Source organism: Hakea prostrata, chromosome 4 (genome assembly GCF_041222555.1).
Source record: "Hakea prostrata isolate BN-2017 chromosome 4, UWA_Hpros_2, whole genome shotgun sequence".
NCBI lineage: Eukaryota > Viridiplantae > Streptophyta > Magnoliopsida > Proteales > Proteaceae > Hakea > Hakea prostrata.
This window is the reverse complement of record NC_142603.1, coordinates 56,450,745-56,470,396: the sequence shown is the minus strand read 5'-3', so window position 1 is coordinate 56,470,396 and position 19,652 is coordinate 56,450,745. Positions and strand designations below refer to the sequence as shown.

Genomic DNA, 19,652 nt, shown 5'->3' with positions numbered 1-19,652 from the left:
ATGGTGCAAAAATGAGATTTGAAGTCAAATTGGGAGCAGAAAATTTCTATATTTGTCTAACCTTCATTTTCTAAAGCATTCTAGAGAGTTCTGCACTAATCTGAACTCATTTGAAACCAGTCTAGAAGAAACAAGAATTCAGACTGCAATGATATGGGGCATTATCGCCGCCAGATCAATATACTGGTCATGCCTGGTGGTGGATACATGGTTGTGCTGCTGTGCATGCATGGCTGCAAGCAAGGGAGAGGATTGAGTGACACAGCAGCATTTGGGAAGTTATAGTATGTTCATAGAAAGAAATAGATGGAGCACACCCAAAATGTGCAGCTGAAAATTCATAGTTGTCATGGTGTCTAAGAAACCAGGGCAAATGTCTAGGTGACACCTTGACAGCGATGCAAGACATCCAAACTGACATGGAACAACTTGGCAACAATCAAAAGTGGTATCTCCCAACCATGAACTCCACCACTGAGATCCTGACCCAGGATCTCGTTAGGTTCTTCATGAGGGCATCAGTTGTGCTCTGAATCACAAGTTCCATGAATAAGCAGTGCTGCCAATTCAGTCATCATTGCCTTTGGTATGCCCATCTATCACAACTGTCTCAGGTCACAGAATCAATCACAGTAAGGCAAATAGATATTTCCCATTTTCATTTCAGAATGGTTGAAATATTATTAATCTTTAGAACTGACTTAGCATATTAAACTGCCCATTATGCCCCTCTTCTGCCCCTGTTGTTTAAGCTCCATCCAGCTCTTCCATGGAAGCTGGAAATATTGCCAGCATGTCTTGTGTGCCTGACTCCAGAATAATTTTTGAACTTGAAATAAAGGAACAAGAGGACAAAAGAGAGAGAACCTGGCCCAGATTTTCCAACTTGCTCTGAACCACATCCCTGCATTGCAAATAACATGTTAGTAACACCCTGCAAATTGTCATCCAGACATGTCTCAAGTCCTCCCATGGTCCCCCCACCACAAACAGGGCTTGTAGTGCTTCTTACAGTTGAAGGAAAAACCAATTTTCAAATGAAAAATTGGAAATAAGCATACCAGATTATGTCATCAACTGTGTCAGTGGCAAGCAAATAGTAAATATTGACTGACGATACCTATTAACACAAACAAAAGATGTCAATCACTAGTTAAGTAACATCAAGCAAATAAAAATAATCTTCGAAACTCGGAATCAATGTTACATTTATTTCTAGCCTTCCTAAGATACTCACCCAAGAGAAAAGAGAGAACTACTACAGTAAGACAAATATCTTTAGCTGCATCTGGTTGCAAGTGGAGGAATCACCTTTCTTAGAGGGGACCAAAAAAAAGGAAATTCTGCTATTCGATTGTGCAACCCACGGAAAACCCTTGACATGTTAGTCAATGATTTTAAGATGCCATCTTTATTTCTACCCTGCCAGAGCTTTTGTTGCCAATGCCAAGCCCGGACAGCAGTGGACATTCCAGAAACTATTTGCCAAATCTTTTAGGATGGATCCTTGAGTTCAACATTTTCTATTTACACAAGGGCTGCACTATGACCAGGTGTACTGGATGGTTAGCTAGGGTGTCCCCTGATACACAGCTTCAGCACCCAGTTGCAATGATGAAAAGTGACCTAGGGTGAGCTGGCATCTCCCAAAGCAAAACAGCACGTGGTTGCAGTGACAAGTGAGAAAGGTTTGTTCCATCATGATGAGTATGTATAAAGAAAGTAGTCCAAAACAACAGGATTAGGTTGGTAATGAGGTGAGAAAAGGTGATGAAGAAGCAGAGTTGCAGTGGGAGGGAGGAGAAATATCATAAGAAGAGCAAAAAGGGAAAAGGGGGTGGTGATGGTGAGGTGAGGGGAGTTTACACACACACAAACTATAACTACAATTCATTCTTTTCTATTCCATTAAGATAAACATATCTACATTAGCATGTTTAAAAACAAATCAAGAGACCCCTGTAACCCAAATAGCCATAATCTTTAATTAAAACCCAAACAGGATTGTAAAATAAAACCTACAAGATAAACTCTAAATGAATAAACCTAAAATAATTAAATTCCTATTAAACCTAAAACTTGATTGGACCTGGTTCATCTTCATCTGGATAGCCAGGTGGGTTTGGGTTGATCAAAGGCTACATTGCATCAGTAATGTAATAGAGATAGGATTTTAAAGGAAAATAATTTAAAATTGGTGGAAATTATGAGAAAAAGAATTCACATAGATTGCATATAAGAGACACAACAATGCGGTTAACAAAAGAAAAAACAAGGTGTCAACAGTTTGTGGATTCTACAGGTAAGGGTATGATAGTATTTTTGGCGTGGAGTGGTGACCAAGTCAAAGTGTGATTAGCACAAGAGTTGGTGTCCCAACTTTGTTTCCTACTTTGGTGTATTTTGTTCCTTATTTATTGCTCAATAGTTGGGATGTAATTTGATTAGGATTGTAGCACCTATTTCAGGAAATTCTACAAGGGTATGTATCTATATAAAGACACAAGAGTGAATGATAGGAGGCATGGACTCTAATTGAGCCACCTCTGATTTCTCTTCTCTCTTGCCATCTTCTTCCTTCATTCCCTCTTCTTTTGTTGACCGGTAGGTCCTCACACCTGGTAAAACCTGTATTTGTCACATGGTATCAGAGTGGCTCTGGTACTAGTTTGAAGAAATTGTGAGTTTATAACTGCTGATATCTCTCGGCTTCCTGAGTTGTGCGGGCAGCATAGGCTGCTGCAGTACTGTGTAGTAATTGACACAATGACAAAAAGAGCTTAAAGGCTCTTCTATGATTGTAAACCGTATGTAGATTTTGGTGTTGTGAAGTCTTGTGGCAGCCATGGTTGAAGCAGCGAAACTATTAACTACAGAAGTTCCGTTTCAAGTAATCAGCATAAAGCTGAAAGGTGATGAAACTTATTTCCTATGGACGAAGGCCATATATGCGTTCATTCATGCTCAGGAAAATCCAAGTATCTCAATATATGCGTTCATTCACGCATAGGAAAATCCAAGTATCTCAAGAGGATTGTCAGGATTGTCCGAATCAAGAGTCCGAGGATGCAACATCAGTGGCCGCAAATGAGACGTGCATGTGAGGATGCAATTGTGAACGTATAGCTTGGGAACGGTGTTGATTCCTCAATTGCCAACAACAATATGTTTTATGATCCCTCTAAACAAATTTTGGAAGACTTGCATGATTCATTTGGTCAAGAAAAAAATATATCCCATTCTGTGAGCCTTGTAATAAAATGTTTAATTACTCCCAACGTGACTGCCCACTAATGGAGTATTATAGTGGGTTTAAGGGAATGGTAGAGGCATTACAACAGCATCAATCTCTCACTACCAACATTGAGGTTCTCAAAACTCAAAGAGCTGAATTCTATGTGTCTAAATTTTTGGCTGGACTGGACCAAGAATATTCAACAGGCAAAAGTCAGATATTGACCTTAGAAACTGTTCCCACCATGAGTGATACATTTTTATAGATTACTGCATATAAGTTGGATGAAAAATGCATAAGGAAATCGATATGGTTCAGCTACGTTGGCAGGTCCAGGCTGCGGCAACTATTCACCTAGAAGACATGGTGGCAGTTGAGGCGGAGGTAGAGGTGGAGGATGCACACCTTCCTCCAATCAATCCAAGGGAAACCATTATTGTCCACATTATGGAAACAGAATCACATAGAGAAAATTGTGGGATAAACATGGCCGCCCTGAGTGGGCAGAAAACAATGTCAACACAGTTTCTGCAGGAGAAATTTCAACTGATATTGCAACCAATCCAATCCTGCGGCTTTTACAAGTGCCTCATCGCTCAGTGTGGACTTATCCAGATTCTCAAACAATTTCAACAGTTAGAATAGAGGCAAGGTTCTTCATCATCCAATTTGGCCCAATCAGGTATTTCTATTGAGTCCTCTCTTCAGACTCTTGGATTGTAAATTCAAGGGCTTCTGAACACGTGGCTGGTATTGCTTCTTTCTTCTCAGAATTTTCTAATTTTGCTAATCCTAATCCAATTGTTATGGGAAATGGCAAAAAGTCATCTGCATTTGGAAAAGGGAGTGTTTCTTCTGTTCAACTATGCATCTCACCTCTGCGTTGATCATTCCCAACTTCCCTATCAATTTAATATCAGTCAGCTGTATAGCTGAAAACTTAAAATTATTTTTTGGTTTGTTTTCCTTTTTTCTTTGAGTTTCAGGATCTCCTGACCAAAAGGAGGATTGGTGGAGGAGTTGAAAGTGGAGGACTATACTATCTAACTAATTTTTATTCTTCGGCTGTGACAGCATTCCATGTCTCCCCTCTTTAGTGGCATTATCGTTTAGGGCATTCACCTTCTAGCCAATTAGGTTAGTAGTACCAAATTGCAAGAATATTGAAAAAATCAATTGTGAAGAAAGAGAATTGGGCAAGCACCACCAAACTAGTTTTCCCGCTAGAAGTGAACCCAAAAGTCAATCTTTATTTTCCCTAGTTCAGTTAGATGTCTGGGGACCCTGCAGGATCCCCAATCGTTCTTGTTATCACTATTCCATTGTCATTGTGGACGATTTTTCACGGTTCACTCGTTTTTTTTAATGAAAGATGGAACTGAAGTATTGAAAATTGTCATTGACTTCTTTGTTGAAATTTCTACTCAATTTAATGCTTTTGTTAAAGTTTTTTGCACAGACAGTGCACCTAGAATATATGCAAGGTGCAATTTTTTATTTATGTTCTGCCAAAGGCATCATTCATCAGTCGAGTGGCTCTCACACAACCCGACAAAATGGTGTTACTGAGAGAAAATATCAACATTTATTAGAGGTGGCACATTCCCTTTTACTGCACATGAATGTCCGCAAGCAATATTGGTGCGATACACTTCTCACTGCATGCACATAAATTAGTCAAATGCCATCTATAGTTATAAATAAAGAAATTTCTTTTAAGATTGTATATCAGAATTGCCATTATTTTCTGTCCCATAAAAAACGCTTGGTTGTGTTTGTTATGCACTCGTCCTCCCAAATCCTAGAGACAAGTTTTTTGCTAGAGCATCTAAATGCATTTTTTGGGGGATATTCTCGGTTTCAAAAAGGTCACAAAGTTTTTGATCCCATATCAAAATGGAAATTTGTTATTAGTGATGTCACATTCTTCAAAGATAACCCTTATTATGCCCCAAAAACTTTTTCTGATGATCCTCCTCTTCTTGTGATAATACCATTTGAGTCTGATCAGTGTAATAAAGAAAGTGTCCAGGATACTACCCCTGAATAGATTTGGCCTTCTGAAGAAGAGACCTAGAGCACTGAGATTCTTCTAGGTCCTGATGAAATTCCAGTTCAATATCCTCTTACATTGGTCTATCACAGACGAAAGAGACAACAACAGTCAGATGGCATAGAACTCAACGTCAGTCCTCCTGATGCTTCTGATAATCCTGATAACTTACCAATAACTCTCCATAAAGGTAAACGTTTGTGCTCTTAAAGGTCACTTTATCCTATTTCCAATTATGTTACTACAACTCACCTTCCCAGCAATTGTTGTTGCCTTACTACAACCACGTCTTCTGTTAATATTCCATCTACCTACTCTGAGGCTCTTTCTAATCTGGGTTGGAAGAAAGAACAACTGACCTGATGGCCCAAGCTTCTCGATTTCTTGGCGGCTATCCAACCACCATGACTACCTTCTCCGGCTGACCTGATGGGTTCCCCTGTCTTCTCCGGCAGCTTTCCCGCTGAGGACTCCTCGTCCCATCCCCCCTCTTCTTCCCCTGTTGTGTCCGCCCCCTCCATTGCTCCTGTCAAGCCTTGGAATTCTCTCTTTTCTACCCAAGCTTCGAACTCCACTGACCTTGATCTCACCTTCATTCCCCCCACCACCGATGGCCCCAACCCAACTGCACATTGTCCCTCTGTCTCTACTGCTGATGGAATTCGCCGATGGACCTTTGCCATTCTTGGTCAATTCCTTGGCCCTCCCCCTTCTTTTGGCATCCTTAAATCCTCCCTAACTAAACAATGGAAAGCCCAAGGACTTCTGGACATTCACCTCATTGATTCTGGCATTTTCCTTTTCAATTTTGCCTCTCCGGACTGCAGATCCCGTGCTCTTGAGGGCTCTCCATGGTTTGTGGGAAAATCACCTCTCTTCCTCAAACCTTGGACCCCCTCGCTCCCCCTCCACAGGGTTGACTTCAGCTCTCTTCCCCTGTGGGCTAATCTACCTGGCCTTCCGCTCGAGTTTTGGAATTCTGATTGCCTGAGTCGAATAGGCTCTGCTCTTGGAAAACCTCTTCGAACAGATGCTAAGACGCTTAAGATGACCCATCTCTCTTATGCAAGAATCTGTGTTGACTTCGCTGCCTCTAAGGATCTCCCCTCTTCTATCACCATCGCTGATGATAATGGCCTCAAATACAATCAAGTGCTAGTTTACGACTGGATTCCATCTCGTTGTGATCTATGCTCCTCTTTCGGCCATGATTTAAAGAACTGCTCGTTTGCCTCTCTTCAACCGACAACTTCATCTGGTGCTACTGCTTCTCACCCGCTGGAAAATCTCACTACTGAAGATCTCTTAAAAATGAAAACGATAGATGTCTTTGAGGAAATCACAACCTCAACAACGCCTACTGCTGTTGCTCCTGCTGGTTTGCTCCCATTGAAGACGGCCAGAAAAGATTTTCAGGTTGGTTTCACTTACCGGCGCAGAAGAAGAAGGAATACCGTTCTTGCTGCTCTGCTCCCTGCTCCTCTGCTGGTCAATCCTCCTAACCCTCTTGATGATGACCAGTTGACCACTCAACGAAGCTGTCGAGCTCTGACTATGGCTGCTCTGCTGACGAAGATGCTGATGTTTTTGAGTTCACTGCTCCTGCACCCTCAGTTGCTGGTTATGGCATTTCCGACAGGTCTAAACAGGTACATGGTTCTCGCCCCGCTGAATTGATGCAATTACCTTGCCCAAATAGCGACTGTATGAGCTCTGAACCTCTACCCTCGCCGCTGCCTACCCCTGTCGTTACCCTTGGTTCCCCGTCAAATCCCCTTTACCCTTATCCCCACGCAAAACCCTCTCCACCCTTATTATCCACTCCCACTACCAACCAGCTGGGACCCACCTCCAACTTACCTCAACGACGTTGCCTTCCCATCTCCTTTGGTAAAGGGGCCCCCATTTCCTTTGCTGGATCCAAGCCTATCTCCAGCAATGGATTTTGGATCTATGACCCCCCTAGCACTAAAGTTGAAGTTGTCTCCTTCTTCACCAATCCCTCTCCCCTTCTTCTCTCCCGTCTCGTCCTTCTCTTCCCCTTGATCTCCTCAATAAATTCGTGGACCCGCTATCACTCAGCCACCTCCATTCTATCCCCTCCTCTGAGGAGATCCTCTTTGCTATTCATTCCCATAAACCCAACCACGCTCCTGGCCCAGATGGTCTTACTATGGGTTTATTCTCTAGTGCTTGGAATTTTATTGAGGATGATCTTGTTCGCGCTATTCGTAGCTTCTTCCTTAACCCTTCCCAACTCTCTTCAATCAATCAAACCTTCTGTCTCATTCCTAAGAAAGCTGGTGCCTCCTCTCTCACTGATTTCCGTCATATCTCTCTATGTAATCTCCTCTACAAATTCATCGCCAAGATCCTGGCGAACCGTCTCAAAAAGGTCATGCCTAATCTGGTCAGTGCCAATCAAATTGCTTTCATCGCTGGGAGTATTGCTGATAATATCCTCCTTTGTGCGGAGATCGTCCGGGGTTTTGAGAGATCTTCTCACTCTCCTGCGCATGGTTATTAAAGCGGCAAAATGACCAAAGCGAGTGGGGCTTTGTCTTGGCGATTAGGCGACTAAGCGGCGGTTAGGCGGCAATAAAGCAAAAAAAGCGGTTTAGTCAATATTTTTAATATAACTACTTTTTAATACAAATACTTTTTATAATAAACTAAAGTACTAAACAAACATTCAACAATCACATTCATAAAAATAAAAATAAAAAAACATTCAAGAATCACAATTATGAAAAATTATCCCAAAAAAGAATAAAAACATAACTTCATCTCATCAAGCATCATAAGATTCATAACAATAATTATGTAGTATGTACTATACCAGTAATCAATGTGAAAAATGAAAATGAAAGAAAAGTAGTATGTACTATGTCAGTAATCATTGAATAAGGCTCATGCATCACATTCTGTTGTCGATAGGCACTTTGGGTCTCGATTCCGAAATGGCTCACATATTTAAATTTATATACGGTATTGTAGAATAAATTATGATTAAAAAAGAAAAAATAATATGCATAAATTACAAAATGTAAAAAAAGCGATTGCTTTAGCATCTAGGTGGCAATATGGCGCAAAAGGCAGCAAAGCGGTAGTGCCTAAGTAAAAAAGCGGCAAGAAATCAGCCCGTTAGTTAAGCGGTCACAATTTAAGCGGTTCAAAAACCGCTTTGCCGCCTAGGCGGACGCTTTGATAACCATGCTCTTGCGGCCCTCCTCAAGGTTGACCTCGATAAAGCCTTTGATTTCATCCGCTGGGATTTTATTAGTGATGTTCTTTCTGCCATGAGATTCCCTCCCTCTTTTATCCATTGGATCGAAGTTTGCATCTCCACCCCTTAATTCTCCATTATCACCAATGGATCCCCTGCTGGTTTTTTCCCTTCCTGTGTCGGTATCCGTCAAGGCTGCCCCTCTCTCCTTATTTATTTTCCTTGGCTTTGGAAGTTCTCTCCCGTCTCCTTCAATCCAAAACTGACCAGCTCTTGATCTCCCCCATTCCCAAATGTAAATCCCTAAAGCTCACCCATCTCTCCTTCATTGACGACCTCATGGTCTTTTCCAAAGTTGATCACTGTTCTATCTCCTCCATCATTGCAACCTTGTCCTTTTTTGAATCCATCTCTGGTCTCAAGGTTAACCTTGACAAATCTACTATTTTCCTTTCTGGGGTGTTTGATCCTCTCCGCTCCAATCTCCGTAACCTCTCTGGGTTCAAAGCTGGATCTTTTCTTGTTGTTTATCTTGGTCTTCCTCTTATCCCTAGTAGGCTCTCTAGGCACCATTGTTCTCCTATACTTGATCATATTCACAAAAGTCTTCACTTATGGAAAAGCCGTCTCCTCTCCTTTGCTGGTAGGGTTGAACTTATCCGTTCTGTTCTCCAATCCTCTTACCTCTATTGGTGTGGTATCTTCCCAATTCCCAAGTCTATCTCTTCGGCAATGGAATCCCTCTTCTGTGCCTTTCTCTGGAAAGGCCAGGAATCCTCTCAATTCCTTCGCCCCATCAGTTGGTCTAACATTTGTCGGCCTAAATCTGAGGGGGGCCTAGGAATCCGCCGGATCCTAGAGGTGAATACTGCTTCCCTGCTCAAGCTCATTTGGAAAATTGTTTCTAAACAAGACTTCATTTGGGTTGATTGGGTCCACTCCTCTCTCCTCAAATTGAATTCTTTTTGGACTGCCCCCATCCCCTCTAACCCTTCTTGGATCTGGAGGAAGCTTCTCCTCTTAAGACCCAAAGCTCTTTCTGCTATAACCACCCGGATTTCCTCTGGTTCCTCTACATCTTTCTGGCTTGATCCATGGCATCCGGTGGGTAATCTCCTTACTCTCCTCCCTCCCCGCACTGTCTATGATACCCGCATCCCCAAATCAACCCCTCTCTCTAGTCTCGGCATTTATTTCTAATGGCTCTTGGGTTCGCCTCCCTTACCATAGTCTCACACAAGTTTGGAATTCCCGTCCCCCCATCTCCTCCTCCGGCCATGATTCATTAGTCTGGCTCCCCTCTTCCACTTTGTCCTTCTCCACTTCTTCAGCTTGGAACTTTGTCCGCTCCCCTTCCCCCCCTTGGCCCCCCCTCGTTTGGTTTAAAGGTCATATCCCCCGCCATTCGCTAACCCTTTGGCATGCCCTTAACCTAGCCCTCCCCACCCAAGCTTTTCTTATTAGCCGTCATATCCCTGCTAACCCAAACTGTATTTTGTGTTGGAATGGTACTGAGGACATTGAGCATTTGTTCTTTTCTTGCCCATTCTCTAGTTCCCTCTGGAAAAGCCATTGCCCACTTTTGGCCCCGCTCGCATCGCTCATTTGGGTTTACTCGTGATTGCTCTTGGATGTTGAGCAAGTTTTCAGGTACCTCCATTTGTGACCAAATTGGTAGACTTGTCTTTAGTGCCATGATCCACCATCTGTGGTGGGAGAGTAATCTCAGACGGTGGACTTCAAAATCCTGCTCCATTGACTCGATTTGGAATGCTATATTTTTTTATGTTTCTGCAAGACTTAGCTCTATTCCCCCCCCCGGTTGTTGACTCCCCAAGGAACAGGCTCATTGTTGTCTCCTGGGGCCTCAACTCCCAACTCCTTCCTTCTCTTTGATCCCCTCTTGGATCTCCGTTGTATTTGGTTCTTCGTTTAATTTAAGGCCTTGCATTCTAGCTAAACGTGGACACTTGTAGACTTGCATTCAAGTAAAGATTTAGTTAAGTGTCATTTGATTTTTGCTATGTCATATTGATCTGGGGAGAGGTTGAAAGTTTCTAGAGGCAAAGGGCTACACCCAGACTTATGGTGTAGATTTTTCTTTTTTTTTAATTTTTAAATTTTTTTATACTTTTCCCCCTATTGCCCGCTTATTTCTATGCGCATTCTATCATCTCTGGCAGCTAATTTAGGGTGGCCTCTTCATCAGTTGGACATTAAAAACACCTTTCTCTATGGCAATTTGCTTGGGGAAGTGTATATGTACTAACCCCCCTAGATTTGTAGCTTAAGGGGGGGAATTCACGCAATGTATGTGGACTTCACAAGTCAATTTATGGCCTAAAACAACCCCCTAGGGCTTGGTTTGAAAATTTTAGTTTAATGACCTAAGTTAAGTTTACCAGTGTTATTCAAATCACTCTATTTTTGTGCGTAGGAAGGAATTTGGAATTGTCATACTCATTGTTGATACGAATGATATAATAGTTTCTGGGCAGCCGTTTTGAGTCCTTCACAACATTTTCATCACATTGAAATCTTGAGAAGTAGACAAGGAATTAACCTCTCTCAAGTATGTGATTGATTCACTAACAAAAACCATAGTATGAATTTTTCTATTGTTGAGTACTAAAACGGAATGGCCTGCGAAATGAAAAACTGCAATAACTCGGCAAAATTTCATTGTATGAGATTTCAGAAATTTTGCCGAAATCTAAAACATTTTAGTGAAATTTTGAAAATTCCAAGGAGTTGCATTCTATGGGGTTTATGGCTATAGATATGGAACTGGTGGAGTATATGGTGATTCATCTGCTAATTCTAGTAGCATGTCTGCAGATAGGAATGGAGATGGATCAAATACATCATTTGTGGACTCCATTTTTGGATATCCATCAAAACCAGCATGGCCAGTTATGCCAATTCCACGAAAGGGTCATAGTCCATAGCCGTACAACACATTCCCTAGGGTAGGATATCTACTTAATGCTAATGATGCTGCTTATAGAAGGGCAGTGACAGACTATATGGATAACTTTATCCCTACCATGTTATGGCCTGCTTATGTCCAACATTTAGAGTACTCAACCAAAACCCGATCTAGCCCAACATATACTTGTATATTGAATTCTACCTGTTGCATTTTAATGAAAATCTTAGTGTTATTTTTCATAATATCCATATTTACATTTGAGAAAATACATGTTCCAAACTTTGAGTTTCGCTGCATACAGCTAGGCATGTGTCAATCAAGAACACCACTTTGGGTTAGGTTTTAGGCAAATATAAAACTTTCATTGTTAATTGGTCTCAAATTGGGCTGGGCACCCAAAACCAGGCCAAAATGACCCCAAAAACCCACCGAAACTATAGGTAAATAAAAAAATAGAAGATTCCAAAATTTCGTCAAAATCTTGCTGACGTTTCAATGATCGAAAATTCACACCTTGATAGAAATTTGTATGTTAGGGTGTAAACCTATTAATACATCCATGGATCCACACTTTAAGCTATCTATAAATGAAGGAGAAGATTTCGAGATCCATAGAGGTACAAAAAGTTAGTGGGGAAGCTTATTTATCTTGCAGTAACTCATCTTGATTTGTCCTATGCAATTGATGTGATGAGTCAATTGTTATAGGAGTCTTATTGGGAGGCTTATTTATCTCATCATTACTTGTCCTAATATTTCTTACTCTGTTGGTGTGTTGAGTCAGTTTATGAAGTCTCCTAAGAAGGCCCATTGGGATGCTGCAATGAAAGTACTTCGGTATCTCAAGAGTCGGGAAAGGGCTCATCTATTGACCAAATCGGAGTATGAATTTGGTTGCCTTCTCATAAGCAAATTGGGCAAGATCTTCAGCTGATTGCCGATCTACAACCAATTATTGTACATTTCTTGGTGGAAATCCTGTGACTTGAAGGAGTAAAAAAATAGTCTACTGTTGCCAGATCTAGTGTTGAAGCAGAATATAGAGCCACGGCTCAAACAGCTGCTGAGTTAATGTGGCTTCGCTCCTTGTGAGAGGAAATGGATTTTCCAATCTCTGCTACTATGGAGATGTTTTATGATAATCAAGTTGCTACTTATATCGCGAGTAACCCTGTATTCCATGAGAGGACGAAGCATATAGAGGTAGACTGTCACTTTGTTCGTGATGTAGTCAAGAAGAAATTGATCAAGACTCCTTTTGTGGGCTCTGCTGATCAGCTAGCTGACTTATTTACAAAAGCTCTATTTAGGCCTAGTTTTCAGTCTATTTGTTGCAAACTGGGCATGTGAGACTGGTATGCTCCAGCTTAAGGGGGAGTGTTGAAGTATACGCAGGAACAATAGGCTGTTTTACTATTCACGTGAATAGTAACATGAATAGTATTATACCAATGGTGTTTGTTTCATTTTTTTAGATATGCTATTCTACTTTCTATTTCTAATATAAGAATCTTGCTACACAAGTTTTGAGAATTTCTAAAACGCATAGTTTCTATTTTCTGCCAGTTACTAATTTCAGAACTTTCCTTTTTTGTACTTTTCTATTTGGGACAGATTTTAGGAGTTAGAAAACTAGAAAATTCTGTCCATAAGTCGTACTCTTTATTTCCTTTTTAGAGGACAAGTTTCTTGTCTTTCAAGTTGTACGCTTAACACTTGAATTCTATAAATAAAGGAAGCCTGCGATTCTAGTTTTACTTTGCTAGAATAGCATGTCTTTCTCATCCTCTCCCTTTTCTTTTTCTTTGGTCTTCTCCTTTGTTTCAGGTCTGATTCGGTTCATTAAAGCTTGGTTTTCTAAAAATTACAAATTGACTTATTATACTCCTGATTATGTCCACTCATGTGGTACTTCATCATACGATTCATATAGGATCCATCTGTCTAGATAAGTAGATATCATCATATTACATCCAGAAAGCCGTATGCTTTGGAAGAAGCTAGTACAGTTTGGCAAGGGGTTTTGATTGATCAAAAAGAAGAATCTACTTCAACCAATATGCCGTTAGGCATGGCCATACATAACATAGAAATATCACTCGGAAAGGGTGAACAATTAGCTAACCGAATGCTAAGGTCTATCTCACAAGCAGCTAGGTGGTTTAACCCTCAGGCCTGACGAGATGATGTGAAAAGTGAAAACTTGCCATGAGCCAGTCTAGCACACAAAGAGCTTCTATCGACTGCATGGTAAATGCTTATGCAATGAACAAAACTGAAAGACTAGAAATCATGATTTTGGTTTCACTTATGCTAAAACTTTCAAATGCCCACCTAATATTTGTCAACCTAACCAAAGAGTCAGGTCTATCTCACAAGCAGCCAGAGTGGTTTAACCCTCAGGCCTGATGAGATGATCTGAAAAGTGAAAACTTGCCGTGAGCCAGTCCAGCACAAAGAACTTCTACCGACTGCACCATAAATGCTTGTGCAATGAATAAAACCGATAGAGTAGGAATCATGATTTTGTTTCTTTTTATCTACTTCTACTACCTGGCCAATCCGATGAGCACGATCTTCTGCTTGAATTATGTCACCTGGAGTCCAAGACAACTCAGCAAAGATGACTGTGCTTGCAGCTGTCAGGGTTAGTCCAATACCTCCGGCTTTAATTGACAGCTGTGTGAGAAATATTGCAACAAGAATCTAAGAATTGGGCCCTAGCTGGACGAATCTCAGTATTTTGATATTCTTCAAAGTACAAATCTACACTCAAGTGTCACAAACATCATACCACAGCTGCCTTGATATCATTTTTCTCTTGAAAATCTGAAACTAAAGCTTGCCTTGATGAGGCTGGAGTCCCACCGTCAATTCGAATGCAACCAACTTTCTTCTTCTGGAAATTCAGTAATTATATATCAGAACTGATCTATCTTAAAATTAAACTAAAATTAAAGTGGCCTTACATGAAGAAACTGAAATATTGAATCGATCATAGGCTGATGGTGGGCAAATATTAAAAACTTGCAACCAGCCTGCAACAAGTAAACAACAACATTAGAAAGCAAAGCATGCTAATTCATTTGCACCACATGTCATTGTCATTAATGATTTCAAAGTGTGCACTGCACTTCAGTAGTTAAAGAACCATCACCTTTAAAACATTAACAAAGAGAAATCCCTGGACAACATCAATTACCTCAATCACAGTTCCAAGGTAGTCTAAAACTGCTGGAATCTTTGCCTCTGCAGAATCGGTATAGATCTTAAAACAAAGGGATGCCAAAAGCAAGAAGTCATTAGTTAAAGAACCACAGATACAATGAAAAAAAGTCTAAATCATGCCTGATAAATCTATGTATAGAAATTAAGAAGAAATATGTATGTCAATGTAAGCAGCTTGCTTTCAACTATGAGTCCTTACATCCCTCCTTTGCTCAAGGAAAGATATTTAATTTATCATGTGAGTGAGCCAACATGAAACCAAGGAGCCGTCATCTACTATAAGGCGGATGGTCCAACAAAGTACTTCGATTGTTTTTTGGTTTCTTTGGAACAAAGTTGGAGTATAACTAGTAAATGCTGTCTGGTTTGTTTCTATATTTTTTTTGAAAAAAGTCAGATGAAAAGTACTTTTGCATGCTGTTTACAAAGACAGGAAGAAAAAAAAAAAAAAAAAAAAAAGAAGAAGAAGAAGAAGAAGAAAAGAAAGAAAGAAAAATCTTAAAACAGAACCCATGTTCGAGTCTTGACTAACTTTGTGCCACTCTATATTACCTCGAATTAAAGGGAACACACAACTGAAATAGGTCACAATCAACAAAGGGCAAGAACTTAATCTTCTGTAAGGGGAGACTCAATCTCCTAAGAATCATGGCATCTAAGCGAGTCAAGGTGATTGATGATTTGATGGCATACAAAACCAAAGCAAGAAGCCATCTCCTAGACAACCAAGGTGACGCCACCAAACACAGAGAGAGTAAACAAGTGTGCATTGATAAAAGCCTCAGTTGTCACAATGAAGGAAGAAAATCAATCGCCAAAAAAAGCAAGAATCAATCGCAACCTCAGGGAAGCAACTGTATCTTCAATCACCAAAAAGTTACTTTGGAAAAGATAAAGATAGAGGACAGCCACTAGCCACTATATCCATCAGAGATCATGTTATTAGCGTTTCCCTTTTAGATGAGGGTGAACTGAGAGAGGGAAGAAAACTGGTGTATGAGGTAGTGGTCTGTTTAGGTTAAATGGACAAAATTCGGAGCAAGCAGGGGAAATCTAAGGCGGTAAAATAGATCAGAATTGTTTGCTCTTAAACCATGTTAACTGCAAGAATAGGACAGTAATGCTTGGACGGTCAAATGACCAGCCAAGCCCTTTTTATATAACAAGGTAAAAGAGGAGCAAGGAGAAAATTATAGGTATGTCCTCATAGGCAACTCTAATTAAGAGAAGAATTAGAGTAGACTAGAAGTGGGGAAACGAAATATACTGGTGGTATAGAACTACAACATTCAATATTTGCCATACACTTCTTGGCTCAGAAGCATTCAAAATAAATAAAACTAAGAAAGTTAAGAGGTGACATCCCTAGTCATCTTCCATATTTTGATTGTATCTTTCACATCTTGTTTAATCGACTAGAGGATTCCTATCAAATGGTATTAGAGCAAGTTCGATCTGAGGGAAGGAAGACAGAGACTGGATTGTCCATGTTTTCAGGTGAAGGAGTATGAATGCATGGCTCGGGGAGGCATATGTTCTTGTCTGGAACATTAGGTTGGGTATGAATATCGATTGGGGGTGGTTCTCCAACACCTCGTAGGGGATGCTAAGGATTAGGTTTACAGTAGAAAATGGCCGGAGTTCGACAATGAAAAAGCCAATTCACTGAACGAAGAGGCAGCAAAGGAAGTTCTTTGCCAGGTGGAATTTTACTCTAGCGATAGCAATCTGCCCAGAGATAATTTCCTGGAGAACGATCAACGGTAATGAAGATGGAATGGCTAATCTGGCGCTATATGCTCATTCTCTCAGATGGAATCCCATCTTGACCTGGGGGATGCAAAACCGGAAGATGTCTTCGAAGATCTGGTCAAGGCTCTCGTGGAAGTCCTGAGGAAATCTGCTTTTTTTAACGCTTTTGAAGATGAAAGACAGTCAGGAGGATCACTGAGCTTCTGAAACCTGAAGAGGTTACAGAGCGAGTAGAGATCAAAGTAATTGCTGTAGAGCCTCTTGCATATGGCATGATGCTTGTATAGGTGGAATCCTTTTTGGTCTATGTGGAAAGGAAGAAGTATCTTTGGAGGCAATTTCACTTAAATCAGCGTATGACAATTGCTATCTCTTGGGTTAAGTTCTCTTGGTGTATATTGGCATCTTCAATTGCTACTTGTGTTCAAGATGATAGAGATTTTAATATATGTTCTTGTTATTCCAAGCCGCAGCCCTTTGATATGTATACTTCAGCTTGAGAGGGACTATTAAGACTGCATGATTTACCATTTCAATGGTAACTAAATTATGTAGGCTCCACCATAAATTGGATCAGATTTTATTTTACTTTCTCAACTCCTATTTAGTTTAGGATATTACTTTCTATTTTTATGTAGCTTGACTAGCATACTAAGGAAGATTTGTTTCCTTTTCTTTTTGTTACTTGGATAACAAGCAAGTCTATTTTAAGATAGTAATATTTGAAGATCTTGTACCAGATCTAGGGATATTTTGAAGATCTCTCTGATCTAAAAACTTTTCAATAATAAATACATTGTTTTGAGGGGGGCGGGGGGAAGCTGCATATTGCACAACTCTCCATTCCCTCCTCCACCACTTCTTCTCTCTTCCTTCCCATTCTCTGTTATTTCTAGCTATTTTAATTTAAATTCTATTACAGGCTTGTTTAGCAAGGGAATTAGACCCCTTGGATGTCAGACATGATAAATACTGATGCGTGGGGGGCATAAAAAATAGGGGCTGTTAAGTCCAGTCAATCATTGCAACTAGGGGAGAGGAGGTGGGGAAGTCTCACATAAGGAGGATCCCAAGGGGGATGGGGTTTCAAAGATATCAGGATACATGGAGGAGCCCAAACAAGTGGTAGAGGGACAAGGGAGTGGACTGGTCCAATTGGGTTATAGGAGAAGAGGGGCTATAGGGATTTAAAGGGAGAGCTGAATGGTTCAGAGGGCTCTATTAAAATTCATAAAGATAAAGGGATAATTACTGATGACCCCTTGTACTCTACCTTAATTACTATCTTATCCCTGGCACTCTTTGATTTACTAATCCGACCTTTGGCTTTGCCTAGAGTTACTGATACCCCCTTGTCATTAAAGCTCTTTTAGTTATTTGACGATGTGACATCTTTGTATTTTTCAAAAACCGTGTGAGATTTTTTATTTATTAATCTCATCAAGATCCGACTCTATGAAATCCAGAATGACAAGAATATAAGGGAAAAAAGTTAGTATTCCATGTGGTTTCCCTTAATGAGGTTGATATTGTCTTTTGGTTTGTTATACCTAACAAAGGGGAAAATATAAATTATACGTCCAACCTTAACAGCCTTTTAAAACAGTTAAAAGTTAGCGGGCAAGACTAATTTCATAAAGAATAAAGTCCGATAGTAATTAAGCTATAGGGAAGGGGGGCAACAATAATCATCCCAAAGATAAATTATGTGTACTTCATATGGGCTTAAAATTTGATTTGTTTGTGAAATTAGAAATGTTTCTATTTACGTGACCCCTACCAAATTTGTGTTTTTAGTTAAAGAAATATTTTTTGTGCAACTAATCATACATGATTTCAGAAAAAAAAAATAGAAACACAAAAATTTCACATACCTTATTGATTAGATTCTTCTGAACAAATTTAAGTGACTCAACCTCCTCCTCAGATTCACAGCATTTGATTTTGTTTTTTACACCTTCCAACTACAAGACAATCATCAAAAAAAGGCATATAGGATTAGCTGCAACACCATGGCACAGGAGGAACGAGAACCTACAGAAGCAGGATGATTTTGGGTTTGACGATCATGAAACATGGTGTATTTTTTGATTTAGCAATATAATATTTCCCCTTCTTCTCCGACCCCACAAATAAAAAAAAATAATAATAAATAATAAAAATAAAGAGTTTCATCTCCTTTGAAATGTATTACTCGCTAAAGCTCCTTTTGATATGCTATTTGTAAAAGGAAGGAAAAGAAAGCAAATTTCTAAAATGATCAAATGACAAATTTGGAATCGATGAATATAATAAAAGCCTAGTAGGGTTGACTTACCTCACGAAATAGAGCATTAATCTGCTTCATATCCTTTGCAGCCAAATCTAGGAAGACCTGGGCATAAGGACAAATATAATAAATGGTAAACATGCAAACCAAATAGATAACTGTTATGCAACTGATCCTTCCAAATAAAGCAAATAAACTGATAGTAAAATTGAAATGTATGCACGGTCGCACATTAGTTACAGAATTAGAAGGAAGAAAAATCAATGCATTGCAGATTTGAAATGAATCAGAAGCAAAGCAGATAAACAAATTGCCCAAGTACCATTAGTTGTATTGCTGATAATATCCTCCTTTGCGCTGAGATTGTCCGACGCTTTAACTGCGTTTCCCACTCCTTTAATGAAGATAGATCTCCACAAAGCTTTCGACTCCACCATTGGAATTTCATCCCCAACGTCCTGTCCCTTATGGGATTCCCCCAGCCTTTGTCCATCGGGTTGAAGCCTATATCCCCCTTCATTCTCTGTCCTCACTAACGGCTCCCCGGCAGGTTTCTTTTCCTCCTATGTTCACATCCGCCAAGGCTGCCCTCTTCCCCCCCCCCCCCTTCTCTTCTCCCTTGCCCTTGAAGACCTCTCCTGAATCATCCAATCTAAAACCGATCAGCATCTCATCTCTTGTATCCCAAAAATTAAATCTCTCAATCTTACCCAACTTGCTTTTGCTGATGATCTTATGATCTTTTCCCAAGCGTCTCACTTCCCTGTTTCCTCCATCCTCTCTTCCCTCTCCCTCTTCAAGCCCCTCTTTGGTCATTGCGTGAACTTAGAGAAATCCCTCCTTTTCCTACCTAGCATCTTTGACACTACTAAGGCCTCTCTTCTCCAGATCACGAGTTTCTCCCTAGTTCCTTCTGGATTAAATGCTTCAAGCTGCCTCTCATCCTTGGTAGGCATA

At 40.3% G+C, this 19,652-nt stretch overlaps 1 protein-coding gene across 2 annotated transcripts in view; it reads right to left on the bottom strand.

Annotated features, from left to right (window-relative positions):
- Positions 1-19,652, bottom strand: part of CHR18 (chromatin remodeling factor18) — an 85,441-nt gene that overhangs the window by 1,727 nt on the left and 64,062 nt on the right. For both annotated transcript variants that reach the window (XM_089153766.1, XM_089153767.1), the window contains exons 16-23: positions 18,744-18,800; positions 18,301-18,390; positions 14,649-14,714; positions 14,416-14,484; positions 14,241-14,345; positions 14,000-14,125; positions 1,062-1,120; positions 868-904 (exon numbers count right to left, since the gene is read on the bottom strand). In XM_089153766.1, coding sequence (XP_089009892.1) covers positions 868-904; positions 1,062-1,120; positions 14,000-14,125; positions 14,241-14,345; positions 14,416-14,484; positions 14,649-14,714; positions 18,301-18,390; positions 18,744-18,800 — 609 coding nt within the window. The remainder of the gene's footprint in view (positions 1-867; positions 905-1,061; positions 1,121-13,999; positions 14,126-14,240; positions 14,346-14,415; positions 14,485-14,648; positions 14,715-18,300; positions 18,391-18,743; positions 18,801-19,652) is intronic.